The sequence below is a fragment of the Hyperoodon ampullatus genome (genome assembly GCF_949752795.1).
Source record: "Hyperoodon ampullatus genome assembly, chromosome: 7".
NCBI classification, from domain to species: Eukaryota; Metazoa; Chordata; class Mammalia; order Artiodactyla; family Ziphiidae; genus Hyperoodon; species Hyperoodon ampullatus.
In genome coordinates, this window is record NC_136920.1 from 99,533,164 (window position 1) to 99,553,972 (window position 20,809).

General features: G+C 53.1%; 1 protein-coding gene across 2 annotated transcripts in view; it reads right to left on the bottom strand.

The window, feature by feature from the left end:
* Positions 1–435: 435 nt before the first annotated feature.
* ZBTB16 (zinc finger and BTB domain containing 16) overlaps positions 436–20,809 on the bottom strand; it is a gene marked incomplete at its 5' end in the record, with an annotated part of 187,250 nt that continues 166,876 nt past the window's right edge. For both annotated transcript variants that reach the window (XM_079708363.1, XM_079708362.1), the window contains 3 exons: positions 436–1,089; positions 3,118–3,285; positions 8,171–8,341. In XM_079708363.1, the coding sequence (XP_079564489.1) occupies positions 860–1,089; positions 3,118–3,285; positions 8,171–8,341 (569 nt within the window). In that variant the 3' untranslated portion in view covers positions 436–859. The remainder of the gene's footprint in view (positions 1,090–3,117; positions 3,286–8,170; positions 8,342–20,809) is intronic.

Sequence of the window (20,809 nt, forward strand, 5' to 3'; positions counted from 1 at the left end):
GACAGGGCTGGACCGGGATGGGCCCTTCCATTGACTTCGTCTGCATTCTCAGAAAGCTGAGGGTGCAAGTGGGGGCTCTGGAGTCAGACACAGCTTCCCCAACAGGGAGCTGGAGGATGAGGGAGACACCCGGATTCATGGGGGGCTGGGAGGACAGGAGTCAAGGGGAGCTGGGCAGCCAGGAGCTGGGGGAGGGGCTGAGAGCCCTGAGGCTCCTGAAGACCATGAGGGGGGACCCAGGTATGGCGGAGCGGAAGAAAGCAACAGATGAACTGAGCGACGGGAAAGGCAGGAGAACCCCTCCCGGCCCAGTCTGCCCCCAGCAAGCTAGAGCTGCCGTCGTCTGTGTCAGCCAGTGAGCCCGCCCAGCCCCAGCATCTGCAGGCCCCCTTCCTGCACCCCCAGCCCACCCACCCCTCAGCCCCCACCTCCCGAGGGGTCAGTGAGAGCACGGCAGGCAGAGGTGGTTTGGCTCTGACGGGAGGAGCCCTCCCCACTTCCAAGTCTCCATTTCTGGACACAAAAGGAGGATCTGGGCGGAGGGAAGAGAAGAACATCCCACCATCCGAGCTGAACAAAAGCCCCTCCACCCCCATCCAAGAAGAGCAGGCCAAGCTCCAGCCAGGAAAGGAGGGATGGAGGCCCAAGGGGAGGGGCTCAGCCAGGCATCCAGGTCACCTGGAGCCCCAGAGAGAACCCAGAGCCCGACAGCTCCCAGGTTTCCTTTTCCTTCTCTCTCTCTCTTCTTTGTTGTTTCTTGTTTGTTTGTTTTTTGTTGTGTTTTCTGCACGGTCCTCCTGGACGCCATCCCGCTCCATCTCTACTCCTCTTGTCCTCCGCTGCCCCCGCCGCAGGCGCCTCACACGTAGCACAGGTAGAGGTAAGTCTTCTCTATCCTCCAGTCGGGCGGGATCTCCTCGGGCTTGTGGCCCTTCATGTGCTTCTGCATGGAGGACAGGCTGGGGCAGTACTCCGTGCAGATGGTGCACTGGTAGGGCGAGGCGCCGTTGTGCGTTCGCAGGTGCTTGATCATGGCCGAGTAGTCCCGGGAACGCTGGTGGCACAGCTTACACTCAAAGGGCTTCTCACCTGTGGGGGGAGGGCAGGAGAAGGCCAGGACAGAGGGAGGGGACTGTGAGAGCCGCCCCAGGGATGTTCTGCGCCCTCAGCGCCCCCTTGGGCTTGCTGGAGACTCCCGTCCCTCTGGGTCAGCACTCTCCACGGCAATGGATGCACCATCCAGTGTGGCAGCCGCCAGTCACATCTGGATCCTGAGTGCGACTGGGAACTACATTCTTTTTTTTTTTCTTTTTTAACTGAAGTATAGTTGATTTACAATGGTGTGTTAGTTTCCAATGGATTACATTCTCAACCTTATACACTGTAACTAAAGTAAATAGCCACTCGTAGCTAGTGGCCATGATGTGGGCCAGCTCCAGCCCCTGGACTTATTCTTAACTCTCTCAGGGGCACGGACTCTCCCCTTCCTAAGAAAGGAAAGGGAGGTCTAGAAAAGGGCCCGCGAGGCCTCTCAAATGCTTAGGGATGGCTCTTCAGCACACAGTTCCTTCCAGGGGAGCAAGGGGATGGAGTTCTTACAGGGCTACAGATGATGGGGAACAGAGGTGGGGTAAAACTGAGGGGACCCCATCCCGCAAACATGCTACACCTGGGAATGGCTACTCCTCTAAGGCTCTAGAGCCTGCCCTGGACCCTGCCTTCCCCTTTGGGGCCAGAATGGTGGAGGGACAGAGAACCTGGGAGTGCATGGCCAGACCCAAGCTGCGACCCGCCCACCCTCTGTTACAGTCCCCTGGAGCTGAGCAGGGGATGTGAGGGAACCTTGTTCTGATACAGTAATTAACTGGCCAGCCATCTTGCTATCGATACTCCTCCGTGCAGAGGCCCCTGCAAATAACAAAGTAATGAACAGCCAAAGTGATCTAACTATCGACCAGCTATTTACGATAGTCAGCGCCAGCGCACTTAATGATACACCTGCCAGGTCACATCACCGACAAGGGGCTCTGGGAAATCCTGGGGGTCACTCTCGTTGTCAGCAACGAGCACCCCATCCTCTCCTTGTGGCCCAAAGCAGAGCTATGACAACATGTGTCCTCTGCTTACTGCTCCCTCTGTCCACCTCCCCTCCCGGGAAAACACACTCTCTCCCCTGGGCCAGCAGGACCTGTCTGATCACCTCTCCCCATTCCTCTGCTCAGGCAGCTGTTTCCCCTGATCAGGGGAGCCTTCCTACTTTGCCACATTCCACTACCTTCCACTATGTCTCACCCTCACAGGAAGTCCTTCTGAATATCTACCCCCCAACTGGCAGTGTGCTGTAAATGTTTAACAACTGGCTCTCCAAAAAGCCCTGATTTTGTAGCATTTGCTGATGGCCATGTTGTGAACCCTCCCACTGTAGCCAATTTTAAGCAACCAAGGTGATAACACAGAATACGGGGCTGGAAAGAGATGAGCACAATGGCTTTCCCAGGCAGGTTCGGGCCGGCTCCAGCATCCACTGCCCCCAACTCTGGCAACTCTGGATATCGGGACCACTTCCACCTGTTCTGTCCTCAGGCCCCAAGAAAACAGTTGCTCACATTTCTTTTAGGTAAAAAGGAACATGAAGGCCCTTTGAAATGGTAAAATATTATACATGTAGAGGGGTTAGTAAATCCAACTGCTTCTCTAATCGTTGAACTGAACTCAATCTAACATACAATTTTTCCCAACCCTCATCATACCCTAACTTAACGTCGCCTAGTTCTTCCTGTAACCCTCAAGTCACATGAAATTGCCTTAGCCTTCACTTTCAGCTCATCAGGCCAACTGACCCCCAATTCAGGATTCAGGAATGGAAGTCCTCTGTGAGCTCTTGGTATGGCCGCCCGGAAGGCTAGTCTGGGCTCCTGGAAGGAGTGCTGTGATTGATTAGCAAAGTCAGCCTCGCCCTTGCAGGGAGGAAGTGACACTCAGGTCACCGTACTAACCCTTAGCAGAAGCTGTTCCACTCTTCGGTTCAGCCTGGGACCATGGGCACCCGGGCTCCTCTGAGGACCCACCTGCCCCTGCCCACCACCCGCCCCGGGGCCAGCTGTGTGTCCCCGGTACCTGTGTGCACGCGATAGTGTGTCTCCAGCTGGTGCTTGAGGCTGAACTTCTTGCCGCAGCCGTTGCACTCATAGGGTTTCTCGCCCGTGTGGATGCGCTTGTGGCTCTTGAGTGTGCTCTCATCCCGGAAGCAGCTGCCACAGAACTCACACTCGTACGGGTGGTCACCTGTGGGGACAAGGGGCTGGATCAGGCCCCCGCCTCCCCCAGCCCCCTCTTCAGGGGACAGTAGGGCAGGTTCAGTGTGCTGGGAGGATGAGGCTGCCTATAGTTGCCACCTCCAGAGATGACTGAGGGACCCTCCACCCCTGCCAGCCCCTTAGCATCAACAGGGAGCACGCCTGTGCACACGTGTCCATACTTTACCGTGGCCCAGTGGCCATCCACGCCTCAAGGGCCAGTCTCGGGAAAAGAGAGCCCGTTTGGTTCAGAGATGAACAGAGCCACCAGAAAGCAGGTCCCCTGAGGGCAGAGCAGACCCAGGGGCTTCGAGACCCTTCCCCCAGCTTCCTTTCCTCTAGGTCAGGGGCAAAAGCCATTCCAGCCTGACTCCCCTACCCTCAAAAAAAATCCCTCCGATGTTCTCACTGTCCCCCAGATTCCTTCTGCTCTTTCCCTCCTCCACAGGCTTATGCGACCGTTTTTTCTGCATGATTTCCTCTTCTCTCCTTGGCAAACTCCTAGTCACCCATCAAAGCCCAGCTCACATGTCACCACGGTTTGCAAGTTTCCCTTTAGCGCTACGCCCACTGTCCCCTGCTCAGGCAAATTGAGTCACTTTCCCCTCTGTCCCCAGAGAGAAGAAATGTCCAGCATTTTGTCCTTTTAGTAGTAGTAGTAGTACAATTTTTATGGCACTTTCTAATTAAAATGGCCCACATTTGTTGAGTGCTCACTACTGTGCTAAGAACTTCACATGGATCAATCGTATCACGGAATCATCACAACAACCTTACAAGAAAGACAGTATCATTCTCATTTTACAGAAGAGAAAAATGAGATGTTCAGAGATGCTTAAATATGGTCCCTAAGGTCAAAGAGCTAATAAGGGGCTGAGTTGGGATTCAGATCTGGTTGCAGAACCCGGACACTGGATACTTACCGGACTGCTAACTGCCATGCTGTGTTGAATCTGCTGTGTCACCCACCGTGCCCACAGACCAGAAGCACCGTGAGGGCAACAAGGGAACCTTGTTCATCCCTGTAGCTTCAGCACGCAACACAGAGTAAACCCTAAGCAGACGCTCAGGAAATGTCAGTATATGAAACTTGGGGAGAACTGCCTTTCCCCGGCCTGGAATCCATGCCCAGCAGCCTCCTTTCTGAGGCTGGGGTGTGGGGATTAACCATCTTTCCCTTTGTACCCGAAGTGGGGGCTTTGTGGGGATGAAAGGTGAGGACTTCAGCTACTTATTTATTACAGGAGTGAAGGCACAGACAATAAAGACAGATTGATCACCCCAGACTTCGTTCATGAATATTTAAATATCGCTGATTCGTCTTGTCACTGTAATTACAATTTCTCTGGGCTGCATCTCCAACAGCCATAGTTTATGGTAAAGGATGGCCCACTGTATTTCACTTGTCCCTCTGCAGATGTGCGGGGCTGCCAACCGTGTAATGTCCTCTGCATTTCATACATTTTCTTCAGCTGAAGGTTTAAGTCATCCACAATGACCTACGTTTTTTCATTATCCCCATGTCAAACTGCGCTCGTGCCTGGGCATAAATTGTCCTTCTCGTTATAGACTTGCATGCCTGTGCCTTCACTTCCTCTTTCAAATGATATTTTACTCTCTTCTCTCTCTCCCCTCCTCAGGCCGCTAACCAAACCTCCCCCTTCTCGAAAGCAAGCCCCTGCACCCACATACATTCTTATCTCTTCTGATGGCTCTGAAGGGTTTTTAAGACTCTGTGGGGAGAGGACGCTGTGGTCTGCTCCCTGGCGGGCTCTCTCACGGGTGGAAGGTTTGCAAGATGCTCCGAGGGTGTAGACGGGTGGGTGGGAGCGCTTCCATCGGAGGGGTAGGATGGAGGAAGCTCAAAGAGCAGAGCCACTCTAGGGGGCCCTGCCCTGGGCTCAGAGGAGAGCCTCCACGTGCAGATCCGGGCATGAGCAGATTCCTGAGTTCCTGGCACCTGCCCATGCCCTCGCTGCCGGGGCTGTGCAGACTGCCCAGTCCCCAGCCGCCAGCCCCATCCAACCCCAGGGAAGGAGAGGCCCAGGCAGACCCTGCTCCTAATTAGCTGTGTATCTAGCAGAGGGAGGGTTGGTCTGTGCACACCTGGGCCTGTGTGCCACTCTCTGCGTGTGGACGTCTGCACACACAGCCCCGTCTGACATCCGACTCCCCTCCTTACTGAATCGGCAACGATTACAGCTTTAATCAAGAATTCAGTATCCTCATTAAGATATAAATAAATAAATAATAAAGCAAGGGCCACGTGAGACTTCAGCGGAGCCGGTAATGAAAACGTACATCGGCAGCCACACGGTGGGTTGGGGGGTAGGCACTGCTGTCTGTCTGTGCCTTTCCCCTCCAGAGGGGGGCCCTAAGAGTTTAAAAAACAAAAGGTTAAGGCAGAGAGGTTGGCTTGATCAGATGTTTGTGAATTTAATTATGAAGTGGATCACATGTTACATGAGCTTAAATATGAAATCTCTCGAGTCAGCCCAGGGAAAGGAATAAAAAGTTAGGGGGGGAAAAAAAAAACAAAGACACCAACACACACACACACACACACACACACACACACACACACGGATTTTGAAACATGGCAAGCACCTGGCCTAAAATCCTCACCCGTGTCAGTGTTGCTATACTGTACACAAAACTGGCTGCAGAACTCAAAATCCAATTTGTGGTAGGTTGATTAACTCTGTAGCCTCTTTAATGAGCTTGACATTAAGTACAGGACAAACGAGACTAATGACAGGCCCCCTCCGGCTTGCCCAGTGCACCTGTGACCCCAGCGGTCTGTCCTCACCTGGTGGCCTCCCTGGCACTGTGGCCAAGCCCAGTGTCATACTCCCCACCCCAGCCCCATCCTCCCCACCCCAGCCCCATCCTGTCGGCTACTCAGCTGCCCCACTCAGCACAGCGGAGAGTTTATTATACGATGAGCCGTGTGAATCAGGGATCCATCAATGCCAAGAGCGCGGCTGGACTAACCTACCCAACACAGCTGCTGATGCTAAACACCCGGCCACAGCAGCAAATGGGCCAAGAACAAGGGAATATTAATGAGGCATTGTGCCGGGTGTGCTCGGCCTGTGCAGGGCTGTATGCACAGGGCCTCACTGGTGTGAAATCCATGGATGCTGGTGTAGGCAGCACACACGCTCCATGTTTCCTAGGTTAAAAGCAAGTACTTCTCCTAAACGATGTCTGGGAATCCTCCCTCCCCATGAATCTGAGCCATAATTGACACAGGGGCCAGGGCCATTTTGATGTCTGAGCTCTTAGGAGCTAGTGTGGGCAGGGCAGGGCGTATCCTGGGTGGACTTAGCAGAACTAGGATTGTTCCAGTCCCATGAATCCAACGGATGGGGCCCAGCAGCATGCTCAGAAGTGGCTGAAAGGTAACTGGCCACCTTTGATAAGGCTGAACTTGGGGGCCCAGTGGGAGAGGTGTTGACAGGAAGGTGCATGTATTGGGTTGGCCAAAAAAGTTCATTCAGGTTTTTCGGTAACGTCTTATCAAAAACCCAAGTGAACTTTTTGGTCAACCCAATACCTGCAGGGGATGCTTCTGCGGTCACTACAGAGAAAGCCCTTGTCAGCATCCCTTCCTCCTCTACCCTTCGTGTCAGGCCTTCCCCTCTTGAGACCTGCCCTTGTCCGAAGCCAGCAAATCTAAAAAGTTCTAAGCAAATCTGGTGATGCTAAGGCAATATGCTCCCCTGCATGGAACAGCATCCAGGAGAAAGAGTCCAGGCAGGCTCCTCGGTGAGGATGCCTACTGCTGGCAGGCCAGGCCAGCTCGGTCCGTGATAAACAAAGCCCCTCCCCCTGTACTCAGCAGGGCCTGCCACTTAATCCCAGAGCATGATAAGACCCAAGAATGAGGAAAGGGTCCTGCCAATTCTGTCATGGGGCACACAGAGTTTTTTATACCCTCTCCAGCAGACATGAAAACATACCCTGTTACATACTCAGCAAGAGAGTCTGCCTCTCTGTCTCCCTGGCTCCATCACCCACCTCTCGCCCCAAAAGCAGGACAGAACACACACAAGCAAAGACGCACGCAGACTCAGAAACAGGCAATCCTTTATCCATGTACAGCCAGAGAAAGGAAGGCTTTCGAGTCACCCATGACCTTGCTAGAGGGTCAGGGGCCGCTGCAAGGAAGCAAATGCCTCTTGGCACTCAGGACCAAGTACCCCATCCCAGACCCCTTGACTCACAACTACTCTCCTCCCCCAGCATCTCCAACTGGCTAAGCAGGGATGTTTCATGGCTCACTGTTTAGATGACCTCACTGTCTCCCCTAAACAGGGCTAAGGCCCAAGTATAGAACGTGTGCTTCTGTTACTGTGGAATAAGCAGGACCACTTCTGCCACGTTCCCTTGAGAGCCCAAGGCCGACCGCAGGAGTGTGTGTGCACAGTGTGTGTGTGTGTGTGTGTGTGTGTGTGTGGAGTGGGTCAGCAGTGGGAGGGGGAAAGGCAGAGACAGAGACCAAGAAGGCAGGTTTCTCTCAAAATTCGTCTTGGGTCCACCTGCATCAGAATCCCTGGGGCATATTTACTAATAATGTTGAGTCTCGGATCCCACCTTTACCCACTGAATGGAAGTTTCTGAGCATGGGACCCAGGAGCCTGCATTTCTAATGAGCACCCTCTCTGCTGGGCACAGAGATGTCGAGAACCAAAGGTGCCCAGGGTGGGACAGGATAAGAACCGTCCACGTTGACCTGCACCTCGGAGGCCCCTGCGTGCCCGATGCTTGAGCAGAGGAGGGCTGAGGGCACCCCCGCCTGATGTGTTTGGAGGGAAATGCAGACAGTGGTTCCCACAGACCCTGCCCTGCCCGACCCCGGCCTGGCCTACCTGTGTGTGAGCGCAGGTGGCGTTTGAGAGCTGTGTGGCTGGGGAAGGTACGGTTGCACTCGCTGCAGATGTAGCTGCGCACGCCCGCGTGGACCTCCATGTGCTGCTGGAGCGCACTCTGGGCCTGGAAACGCTTCCCGCACAGCAGACAGAAGACAGCCATGTCCGTGCCTGCAGGACACAGCGGGGGAAAGCCTCAGGGCTGGACACAGGCCCTCTTCACCCAGCTAGGCTGCAGCCAGAGCCAGCGTCAGGCCAGCACCCCGGGCCCCACCCTCGGTGGCAAACCCAGAGGTGGTGCAGGCCACGCGATGCTGCTGGAGCCCCCGCTGTGCGGCTCCAACGGTGGACAGAATCCACTTACTTCCTGCCCTCATGGAACCTAAAGTCTAGTGGGAGAAAGACATTAATCAAACACATCAGAGCAGCGAATGAGTCTGCAATCGTATGGACATCTGTGTCAAAGGCAGGGTACCAAGAAGGCATCTATCAAAGGGACTTTCAGAGCCTGGCACAGGAGGTGGGGCGCCAGGCCGGCCTCTGTGAGGAATCACAATAACGGAGCTGATACGTGCCAGCCGTCGTTCAAGTGTAACTAACTTAAAAATCCCATCTCCAAAAGGAGGCACAGAGAGACTGAGTCACTTGTCTGAAGTAGCCCAGAGTTCACAAGCAAACAGGGCTGGGATTCAAACCCAGGCAACCCAGATTTGATCCGCTCCTAATGCGAGCTACAGACCTGATTCTCTTAACCACGTCTCCATTCATTAATGCGTACATCTTAAGGGTCCATTCATTCAACAAATATTATTTTAGTATCTTCTATAAGGAGGACTCTCTTCTTTGGCCCTGGGGATGTAGCCACGGAAAACCGTACAAAGTGCCTGCCCTCATCACAGATGTTACCCAGCACACGGGGCCATGAGGCGAGCATTCCAAGAAGATGGAATAGTATCTCTGAACTGGAGAGAAACGTGACGGGTCAGAGGATAAGACAGAACAGGGCACCTGAGGAGGCAGAAAGAAAGTAGAGCGGAGGTCAAAGAAGTAGGCATGGCCAGCTAATACGGGGTCTTGAAAACCATGTTAAGATCTTTAGGCTCGGGTGGGAGGGAGGGAGATGCAAGAGGGAAGGAATATGGGAACATATGTATATGTATAGCTGGTTCACTTTGTTATAAAGCAGAAAATAACACACCATTGTGAAGCAATTATACTCCAATCAAGTTGTAAAAAAAAAATAAAAGATCTTTAGGCTTCATCCCAAGACCAACAGGCAACTGTCAAGGGATTTTAAGCTAATGAGGGACATGAGATTTTCTTTTTTATTTTGCGGTACGCGGGCCTCTCACTGTTGTGGCCTCTCCCGTTGCGGAGCACAGGCTCCGGACGCGCAGGCTCAGCGGCCATGGCTCACAGGCCCAGCCGCTCCGCGGCACATGGGATCTTCCCGGACCGGGGCACGAACCCGTGTCCCCTGCATTGGCAGGCAGACTCTCAACCACTGCGCCACCAGGGAAGCCCGAGATTTTCATTTAACTCTGTCTGGTCGTTCCCTGCGCTAATCAGAAGCACGGGTGGGTACCCCATGGTACCCTACAAAGACAGGCTGCCATTTTCTGTCTGTTATCAACCCCCTTCCTGATGCTGCTCTGGGACCATGGCCTTGTGGGATTCAGCACCACAGGAGGAGGCATCTAGACCTTCCAAGTCCTCACCAGTAGCTCCTTGCCCACCATTTTGGATTCCACTTTCCTAAGCACGTCAGCTCCCTGCTCCGGGAAGCTCCCCATCTGCTCATCTCTCTTTGCCGGCATCTGGGCATCATCCCCTGTGGTCAGCCCAGCGCTGCCTCCCCCGTGTAAAGGACACAAGCAGGAAAGGGGGTCAGGCCCAGTGCCTGGCAGCCCAGAGTGGAAGGTGGAGGAGAGCTTTGGCTGTGGCAAGTCGTGGGCTGCTCAGCGTGGCATCAGGGAGCTCCCGGTGGAAAGAGGGTGACAAGAAGGACAGCACGGAGAGCCTGTGGCCTCTGGGGTCCATCAACAGAGCTAGCAAATGGAAGGCCCGTTCTGGACAACTCAGTCCCATTCATGGCTGGGTTTGCAATGAATGGACTGGCGGGAAGGCAAAGACGGCCTCTCATTCCCCCCAGCCCCCCACCCCTCACAGCACCTTCAGCCACGCTCATCACACCTGCAGACAGACATCGCCTGCATCCAGGTCCAGGGAAGGCTGAGCAGGGGAGGTGGAACATCAGCAAGGGCACAAATTCGCTCCTGGACTCAAGGAGCAGAAGGGAAGGGGAACTACGACAGGCCGTGTGCTAGGTGCTTTATCTATGCTGTCATCTCATTTAAAACGTGCAAGGCAGGATCCTCGTGCCCCTTTTTACAAATGGGAAAACAGAGTGATTAAGTAACTTGCCTAAGGTCACACAGAAAGCAGCAGAGCTGGGATTGTTAAATGCTTCAGTATGTCTGATTTCAGAAACCACAGAGCTGGGCTCATGTCTACCTCTGGATCTGCCACCTGTCCGCATGGGCTTCTCTGGGAAGAGGCACAATAATGACACCAGCGAGGCGGCTCCAACCCAGCTGGTTCAGGAGCCCCAGTGCATGCAGGGCCCACCCTAGCAACAGCTGGAGAACCTGGGCCAGGCGGCGTGCAGTGGAAGCCGAGTCACAAGGTAAAGCTCTCTGAAGCCTTCCTACTCCACTGGGAGCCAGCAAGACCTCTGCAAGGTACTGGGGTGCTGGCTCCACTTGATTGAGGGGGCACACTGATGGCAGCGGTCTGCCCAGTAGAAGCAGACGACGGCTGACAGTGAGTCCTCAAAGCCCAGTCTGGCCTGGCCAGTATGCCCCAGAATGGAGTCCGTCTCCAACATGTCCTGTGACACGGCATGTTGTGGCTGCTTCATCCTGAGGGCCCCCAGCACCAGCCCCCTCTCTGGCCCTAACCTCACCCCACAGAGAGTCCTGATGAAGCCAGACATCAAACATCTGCCTTTTATCAGTAAGATGGAGCAGGTTTCCTGGGCAAACTATGCCCTTTAAGAGCCCAGGTTTCTCCTTATGCATCCTCCGAAATCCTCAGTGTGGAAGGAGTCTGCGTCAGAGGGAACATGAATGACATTCCCAGTAGGACACCCGAGCCTAAAAAGCCAGGCCCAGGGACTTCCCTGGTGGTCCAATGGTTAGGACTCCATGCTTCCAGTGCAGGGGGTGTGGGTTCAATCCCTGGTTGAGGAACTAAGATTCCCACATGCCTTGTGGGAAGGATGGGAGGGAGGGAGGGAAGGAGGGAGGGAGGAGAGAAAGAAAGAAGGAAGGAAGGAAGGGAGGAAGAAGGAAAGAAAGAAGGAGGGAAGGAAGGAAGGAAAAAAGAAAGAAAGAGAGAGAAAGAGAGAGAAAGAGAAAGAAAGAAAAAGGAAATTGCACATACTTTTTTTAAAAAAACGCCAGGCCCAGAGGAGCTCTGAGGGTCAGTACCACTGCAGGGCAGACTGAGAGCCCTGCAACCTCACCCCTCCCCGTCTTCCCAGGGCCCCAAAGCTGCCCCACAATGTGGTCCCTTCTTCTCAGGAATGCCTGAACCCATTTCGTGTCCATTCGGCTGACTCAGTGAATACCACCTAGCGTAGGCACTGTGCTAGGTGACAAGGGGGATGCTGAGATCAACCAGAGAAATAGGGTCCCAGATTAGTGGGGGACACAGACAAGGCAACAACCTGCCAGAGGATAAGACAGGCTGATGCCAAGAGGGCTTCAGAGATTCTGAGTTACGTTTTAAGAAATGAAGTGGACTGAGAAGCTAAGGACCAGAGGCGGGCACGGGAGCCAGGCTAGAAACCCCGCAAGCAAATTTCAGAGCAGGCAGGGGCTGAGGACAGACCCTGAGGATGAAGATGAGCAGGGATGGTTATGGGGGTTTGGATGGCAGAGGGCCGTATCACCTGGTGGGACAGATTAGATTTCATTCCACAGGCAATGCGGTGCCACGAAAAGAGGGGGTGGGGTGGTAGCATGATCCAACCAGTATGTGAGGGCAATGCCCCTGGGGGCTGCAAGGGCACCAACAGCAGCGGCAAGTGGCTGAAAGCAGGGAGGAACGTGACGGCTTCTGTGCTACCACTGGAGGAGAGTGGGGACTAGTCTAGGGTAGGGGCTGGGAGGACAGGAGGAGGACCGGAGAAGTGGAATCCAGGGCAGTGGCAAGACAGGACCCTCAGCCTGGGCTCGAGTCAGGGAGCGTGATGCATTTGAAGTCCTGGACGCCAGCTCTGTACCTTGGTGACAAGTTTAAAGTTATGCAGTGACCACCTGGAAAGGAAATGCTACAGTGTCCCTACAGTGGTCTCTCTCCCCTTCCTGGGACATCCGACAGGGCACAGGCGCTCTCCCTGGCCACCGAGACACTGCCCCAGGCTCAGAGATGAAGAGACGGGGGCTCTGAGACCCCACATCCACTCTCCATTCTTCTGTTTGGAGACCAGCAGCTGAGAAGATGGAAAAATATTTTTAAAGGAAAGAGGAAAGAGCGGGGGGAGACACGAGAAAAGCTATTGGTGCATGCGAGTTAAAAATCTAGAGACAAGATTTGAGTTATTAAACAATTTGCCGCAGTCTCTGCCTAGCTGATTGTTCGCATGTATGATGAGTCAGGGCAGATTCTATTACACTGGGAGATTAAGCAAATAAATGCTAGCTTTCGGAAACACATTAAAATGTGGGGCTATGGAAATAAAATTATCTAGAAAATTGTATGAGCAATTCATTAGCTGCAGTGAGATGTTTGCCGAGGGGAGGGGGTCCGGCAGTGTTCGCACTCTGCTCCCGTCAACGCCTGAGCCCCTGAGATGCTCACGGCTCCTTCCTCTGCTGTGGGGAGACCTCATGCCTGATACCACTGGGGAGAGGGAAGGAGCCTCCACTGGTTGCAAAAGACATTCAGAAATCAGATGGCCAGCGTGCCACAAGGGAGAGCAAAGAAGCACATGGGTCCTGGCTCTGCCACTTACTTGCCTTGTGACCCGGAGCAAGTTGCTGAACTTCTCTGGACCAGCGTTGGCCCGTTGTTTGCCACATTGCTTGTGGTTGTTGAGAGCATCCAATGAGATACCCGAGTGAAAAAGCTTTTTAGCTATGAAGTGGTAGCAAAGCCAATACCAGCCCAGACGATGCCTTTGTCTGAATTAGAAAATCATGCCTCTTCCTCTGGGCAGACACAGATCCTCGCCTGGGCACACAGCTCTGCAAGCAAAGACGGCTGGACTCCAGCCTCCATTTCTCCCTCGGCTGGGCACCCTCCTGCAGTGAACAACCTGGACACAGATCATGGCCGCCCTGCACAATACACAAGCCTAAGTTGTTTTCTCGACTCTGGGTTGCTTCTTCCAGGGAACTGACCCTAGAGAAGGCATCTTGGATGAGTGACACCATTTAGCACTCAGTGCCAAGAACACCTTCTTCCTCTGAGCCCTCAGGATTCCAGCACAATCATTAAACCCTTTGTTGTACTCATTTTTGACATTCAGCTCTGTCTAGTAGACGGTGAGCCCTCCGGATTCCAGCACAATCATTAAACCCTTTGTTGTACTCATTTTTGACATTCAGCTCTGTCTAGTAGATGGTGAGCCCTCCAAAACAGGGACTATTTTCTTCACTGTTATATCCCCCAAGATAAAGCACAGGGCCTGGCATACAGTAGGTGCTCAATAACTGCATGTTGCATTCAAGAATGAAGAAGGAGCTGAGGGACAATCACAAAGGACAAAGGGGGGAAACAGGGTGGGGAAGGTCATGGTATAGAGCGATGGATGGCTAGAGCTGGGGGAAGCCCAGACCAAATGCAGCCATTCCAGGAGCTTCCCATAGGGCTCTCCTTGGACTTTAGTAATGCCCAGTAACCCCCAGACAGCTGACCTCTTTGGGGCCTCTCTTGTCTGTCTGGTGGGCTGAACAGGACTCCCCGGTTCTGGCTCCGTGTCTGAGCTCTGTTGCTCAGAAGCGAAGACCCAGCCCCTAGAAGAAGGACCAGTTTTACCACGCCATGCAGTGAAACAGAAGACCCTGGTTCTAGCCCGCCGGTGCAGCCCGTCCCGGCTCTGTGACCCTGAGCCAGGTAGCGGCTGCCCTTGGCCTCATTTCTTCATCTAGGAGATGGCATTCATGAGTAAGCTGCCCTTTCCAATACCAACTTCATAGTGCTTTTAGCAGGCAACTGGCAAACGTTACTGAGTATGTAAACCCTACAAATGTACTGTGTTCAATCAATCTGTAAATTTCAATGTAAATCAGATACATCAATTAGCCTTGGCCCAAAGAAATAATTCATCAGGTCAAAGCACAGCACTTCTGCTCTTCTGAAGACTGAATGGGGCTCAGTGTTAGGCTGGACCCCAAGCGTGTCTGCCTGAAGGGAATTTGCACTAGAAAGAGGGAATGGGTGTGCCAGTGTTGATGGAGAGAGGTCCTAGGTAACAGTGCAGAAGGGCCATGCAAATATCTGTACCCTCACTTGCATCAATTCTATCTGGAGATGGTGACCCCACCATACCCACCTTCCACCCCCAAGGGCAGCACAGCCAATCTTGGCTGCAGGGCATGTACGACTCACAGATTCCCAATTTAAAACAAGTTTAATTTTAGCCAAAAAATGGGAGAAAGCCAAGGCTAGGGCAGAACAGGAGGCAGGAGGGGTGACACAAACCCAGGGTATTTATTTCACCCAGGTGATGACTGGGTCTGAAATTATGAGACACAAAAACCCTCATGTTGACACCTGTGCCATTTCCATACCAATTAGCTCTTTAATAGAAAGGAAGGAAAAGGATCAGAGGGGTACACAGCCAGAGAAGATGTTCAGGTGCTACACCTTCTTGGAGCAAGGTTCTTATTATCCCTAGACATAAGCAGTTTCTTAATCAAAAGAGCAGAGGGATCTAAATATACTCGGGCTTTTTTTTTTGGTAAGCCGGCCGTGACTGTTACATGTGTGTGCATGTGTGTAAGTGTGTCCTTGCACATGGACCAAGGATGGGCTTCTCACGTCCAATTCCACCCAACCTCACCCAAGAAAGGAAGAGCTGCTTCCCCGCCCCCCTGCAACTTCTTCTCTCCAGAGAAAGAAAATATCATATTTAGGAGGTGTGAAAACCATGACTTAAACTGGAACCACCTGCCCCCTCCAAATCCTCAGACATGACTTGCTACTTCCTCTGACCCTCAGGATTACTCTTTCCTAAGACACCATTTCCAGTCCTGGGAAGCCTTGCAACCAACCACACACCAAAACTGTCACAGAAACTGCCACCTCTTCCTCTTCCCCGTCTTTCTCTTCCTTCGCCCCAGGTCATTGCTAAAAAAGTGGCAGAGCTGCATCATCCACTGTGCAGGAGGAAAAGACAGAGACAAGCAGCCCAGGGCTGACTCACACCGAAGGCAGGCAGGCTCTGTCTGCAACTCAAGAGGCTGGAGGTGGTGGGGAAGCGGGGACAGGACAGGGAGCAGACGAAAGGAAGCAAAAGCTCAGCTCATGACATTGGCAGGGGTGCCTCCCTTTTCACTCCTCCTGTGCCATCAGTTAGGGCTTGGCTCCTTTGCAAGGGATCTACTGCAGAAAGAGTCAAACGATCCCTCTCTAGCTCTCCTCCTGGGCATAAGTTGCAGCATCATTCAGGATAAGTCCTGAACTCCCAGCCTTCCTCAGAAGGCTAGCTACATGCACAAAGAGGGCCCAGTCTACCCAGCCCAAGAAAATGTCAGCCCACCGACTGCGCACCCCACCCCGGGAATGACAGCTGCTGGAGAGTGGTAGACAAGTCCCACTGTTTGCTGCCTACAGCCTCTCTCCCAGGAAGGGTAGAGAAGGCTGAGAAAACATCTTTGCAAGGCTCGCCTCAAACCAAATTAGCCACAAGTCTGTGCTCCAGTGCTTGTCTCCTACATGTAGTCACCTACTGCTGGAGCACTTTTAATCGTCTGCTCACTCACTCTTCCCAAACCAATCCAGGAGCTAAAAATCTTAGCATCTAGCCTTCTTGTCAATTTCAGTCTTGTCAATTCCCGTCTCCTTGTCCAGCCCTCCCTATCCCTTTCTCTTTTCTTTCTTATCTGCTTAGAATCTTGGAAGGCACCCATATATCAATATAACCTTCCATTTCCACAAGGGAAAGGGGGAATGTTAGGGTTTTACATCAGTAGTCCAGGGAGCAGAGAGTTCTCAATGAATAAACAAATGGGGAGGATCCGGAGCAGCTGATTCAAATTTGTTTTAAAACTAAGCCATGTCTCAGAGCACACACCTGTGCATGTATACGCGCCTGTGTGCACACGCGCGCACACACACACACACACGCACACACTTGCTTACATAGCCCTCTCAGTCTCTTGGGGAATGTGGCCACAGCCTCAGGCGGCAGCAGCTAGCAATGCTGGCTCCCAGAAACTGTGTATTTGTTTAGCAGTGAGCTGCAGACACAAGTGCATTTCATTACTCTGCACCTCCAGCTACAGTAAACAAATTTGTCAGCTCACTAGCTCATTAAGGTGCACCCCGGACACAGGGGATTTATTGAGACCTGCACAATAAAAGTAACCTGAATGGATGTACTAATTTTGTCAATCACTCCAACAAACGAGCCAAAGAGGGGGAGAAACTGGGGGAAGGGGACAAGAGCACGGGTGGCAATGAAAGGAAAAGAGGTAAAAAGGAAGAAGAAAGTTGAGTTTGGTTTGCAAGAGAGGGTTAACGGGTTAAGATGGGGCCAGGTCTGTGCTTTGCTGCCTGGTTACATGACGGCCTCCCCGTTCCATCTACCTCATGCCGGGCCGCCCTGTCCAGGGTGCATGGGTCCCCTGGTGGGACGGTGTCAAGGGCAAACTCAACGGCAAGGTGTCAAACCAAGTCCTGGATCCCTGGCATCAGAGAGGGAACTAAGGATTCGAGGACGCAGAGTCCCCCTGGAGGAAGCAGCAGCCTCCACGTCAGAAGAGACTCGTTGTCTCTCCTGGAATCTCCCAGCCATACCACAGCCCCTTCTCAGCCCAGCTCCCGGACCCTTCCAGCCATTCCGGAATGAATCCAAACGTCCACCACAAGGGCCGAGGGAGGAAAAAGGGAAGGGAGACGGTGTGTGCGTGTAGTGGGGGGTTTGGGGTGGAGAGTAAATCCGGAGAGGTATGCAGCCCTCTGGTCTGTAACTTTCAAAATGACAGCAGGACTGGGGCAAAGGTCACGGGGTCCAAGGCCTTAAGCACCTCCGCCAGCTGTGGCAGTGCGGCCCAGAGCCCGCAGGACGCCTGCCCGTATAAATCAGCCGTAAGCAGCACCCGCTGGGGGTGAGGACAATGGGCCCACACGGGGGTGGGAGGCAGGACAATGGGGCCCGGCCAGTGCGCAGGCCCGGAACAAATGTGCCCTGGCACCACGGGGGCCCCCATTTGTGAAACTAATTGGCCCACGATTGAAAAATTGGACCAACTTCAACAGCCCTGAGTGGAGAGGGGTGGCCCGCGGTCCCTTAACCTAGCCCGGCTCTGCAGAGCCTGCCCGGCCCAGCCCTGGGGGTCTGAAATGGAAACGGCTCTCAGGCACTGCCCACTCTGGCAGTGGGAGATGGGACCTTTGAGATGGGGCCGCCTGGGAGAGGAGGGGTGGTGGAGGGCCGGTGGGCCTCTTGCTGCCTTGAAGGACCGGTACCCAGTTTCTCCTCCCAAGAGGTAGAGAAGAACTGAGTTCCTCAGTTTCTCTACACTGCTTGTTCTGTAGGACTAAAGCTCAAAAGACAGAGGCAGGTACCTGTCTACTCCGAGGGGTCTTGAAACCAAAGGGCTCCCAGCTTTCTTCCTCTGGGGGTATGTGGGTGCAAATAGACACAGAACTACAATGGGTTCCTTCCTCAATCCAGCCTCCCTGGCATGTGTTCAGCTCTGTGCCCTTGGCCTACAACCACTGCGGGAAGCCTGCAGCTCTCTGCAAGGCTGCATGAGAGCTGGCCTGTAAGAAGCTGGTCCTGAGACTTCTGGGAAAGAAGCCCTGGAATGTGTGATGGGAAGTCAGTATGGTGTGTGAAAGGACAGGCCAGGGTAATCGTCCCGCCATTGTCCTCTTGCCCTACCCTTTCCTGTGACTTCTCACTATTGGCTCCCACTTGAAGAGGACTGGAAGAGTAGAAAGCACTGGAGTCTTCAGCCGGAAGGCCTGTCCTCAAGTCCTGGCTCAGTGGCTAACTTGCTGTGCACTCTCAGGTAGGTTACTGGACTTCTCTGGGCCTCAGTATCCTCAACAGAAAAATGAAGGTGGAAGTAAATGATCTTAAAAGGTTCCCCCCATTCTAACAGTCAATAATTCTAGGCCTATTTGAAGAGGATGCTGGAAGACTGAAAGGTCATTCTCCCACGGATATGCACTTCAGGCATCTCTCCTTCAAAATCTCACTTGACAGCCTTCTTTTAGTAAAAGAGAATCTCAGGGCTCCACTGGGAACCACTGTCTTTGGCTCACAGAGGGACAGTCCCAGGAGAGACACAGAAGAGATCTAAGCTTGACTGATCATTTGCTTTGGCCGATCCAGGTCTCTTCCTCTGAACCCTCAAGCAGCCCTGAGAGATGGGGTGTTTAGAAAGATAGGGAAAGCAAGACTCGAGAGAACCGGCTAGGTCCTTTCTCTCAAGGGGCCACCAGTTACCAGCTAGTACCTCCTAGAACTGGCCATACACCCAGAAGGGCAATTCTTTTTTCTTTTTTTTTTTTAATTTACTTATTTTTGGCTGCATTGGGTCTTCGTTGCTGCACGCGGGCTTTCTCTAGTTGTGGCGAGTGGGGGCTACTCTTCGTTGCAGTGAGCGGGCTTCTCACTGCGGTGGCTTCTCTTGTTGCGGATCACAGGCTCCAGGCGTGCGGGCTTCAGTAGTTGTGGCACATGGGCTCAGTAGTTGTGGCTCATTGGCTCAGTAGTTGTGGCTCGTGGACTCTAGAGCACAGGCTCAGTAGTTGTGGCGCATGGGCTTAGTTGCTCCGCAGCGTGTGGGGATCTTCCCGGACCAGGGCTCGAACCCGTGTCCCCTGCATTGGCAGGCGGATTCTTAACCACTGTACCGCCAAAGAAGTCCCAGAAGGGCAATTCTTGAGTCACTGGGTCTGAGGGTACCTGCCTGCCTCTCTGTGCTGGGCAAGGGTCAGGTGATGGGGTGGGGAGCGGGGAGCAGGGGCTTTCTCTCCCCTGCCCCCGGCACCGGGATGACAGAAAAAACCAACCAAGATGATGGGTCAGAGAACCAGACCCCCTGAATCCAGCGGCCTCATTTCCTTAGCACGTTGCCCAACACACAGTAGGCACTTCAGTTTTGAGCAGTGTGTCCAAAGCATCACGAGAGGGCACTGAGGTTCCGCCTGAAGATGAGACCCAATTTCCTTATTGGACAATAACTTATTACCAGGCCTCTCCCTCTCTCGTCTTCTTTAAATGTACAAGACATTGTCAATAGAGAGTTCATCTCCCTAGATCCAGGCATCCCCAAAGGCATCCTGAGGTGCCTGGACAGGAACTGGAACCCAGGAGAGGGATCACTGGAAAAAAGATAGCAACTCAGCTGGGGTCCTATCTAAAATGTCCTGTAAACCCCAATGTATTTCAGAGATGAGGAGAAGGAGGCCCACGTAGAAGAGAAGGGACGGACAAGGAGACAGGCAGACCTTTGCAAAACAAAGACCCAGAAACAGGATGGGGTGGGGAGCGGAGCGGGGGCTGGCGGAGACAGAAATTCAAAATAAAATGAAATACCGCTTGTTTCAGAGCCATTTAAATACCTGACAAATATTGGGCACTGAAAAGAAAAACTACCCCATATAAATAGACAAAAACAAACCAAAAAAAGAGAAGGGTATATTCATTTTACTGACATTTTAACGGTTCCTCTCCTTTCCCCCGCCCCCGCCAGAAGATGATTACAAATTAAGCAGCATTTAAATGCTTTTTACTGTCGACAATTAAAAGGAGGGCTGTGAGCCTGAGAGTGTGGTGGCCATTCATTCCCACGGTAACCAGGCTATCTGAGGCACCTCCAGGCCTACCCGTACTGTACCGCACACAATGGCCAAAGAGGGAAAAGTCCACACACCATGAATTCTGCAGGACGTTCAGAAGCAAATTAAAATATAAAAAGCTCCTGGCACAAAGATAGATACCAAGAGTGAGGGCTGGGCAGGCAGGTCAAGCTCGTGGAGTTAAAGTCTTAGCAACGGAGAGTTTAAGCACAGCCTGATTACACCTTATTCAGGGCTGCCTTGCATTTGGTTTATGGAGAGAGAGAGAGAGAGAGAGAGAGAGAGAGAGAGAGAGAGAGAGAGAGAGAGTGTGTGTGTGTGTGTGTGTGTGTGTGTGTGTTACAGGAAGGATGGAGGGACAGAGAAATAAACAATTAAGAGAGCCCAGGAGCTCTATGCAAGATCCCAGACTCCAGACCCCAGGGAACGGGCAGAAGACACACCAGATGCCCCAACCTGGGCTTCGCAGTGGGCACTGGTCCACCCCTCCAGTGCCTGAGCCATGGTCTTCTCTGCTGGACCACAGGTAGGAACCAGGTGATCTGAATTTCACTCTGGTGAAAGGAAAGGATTTCATTCCAGGGTGGACCC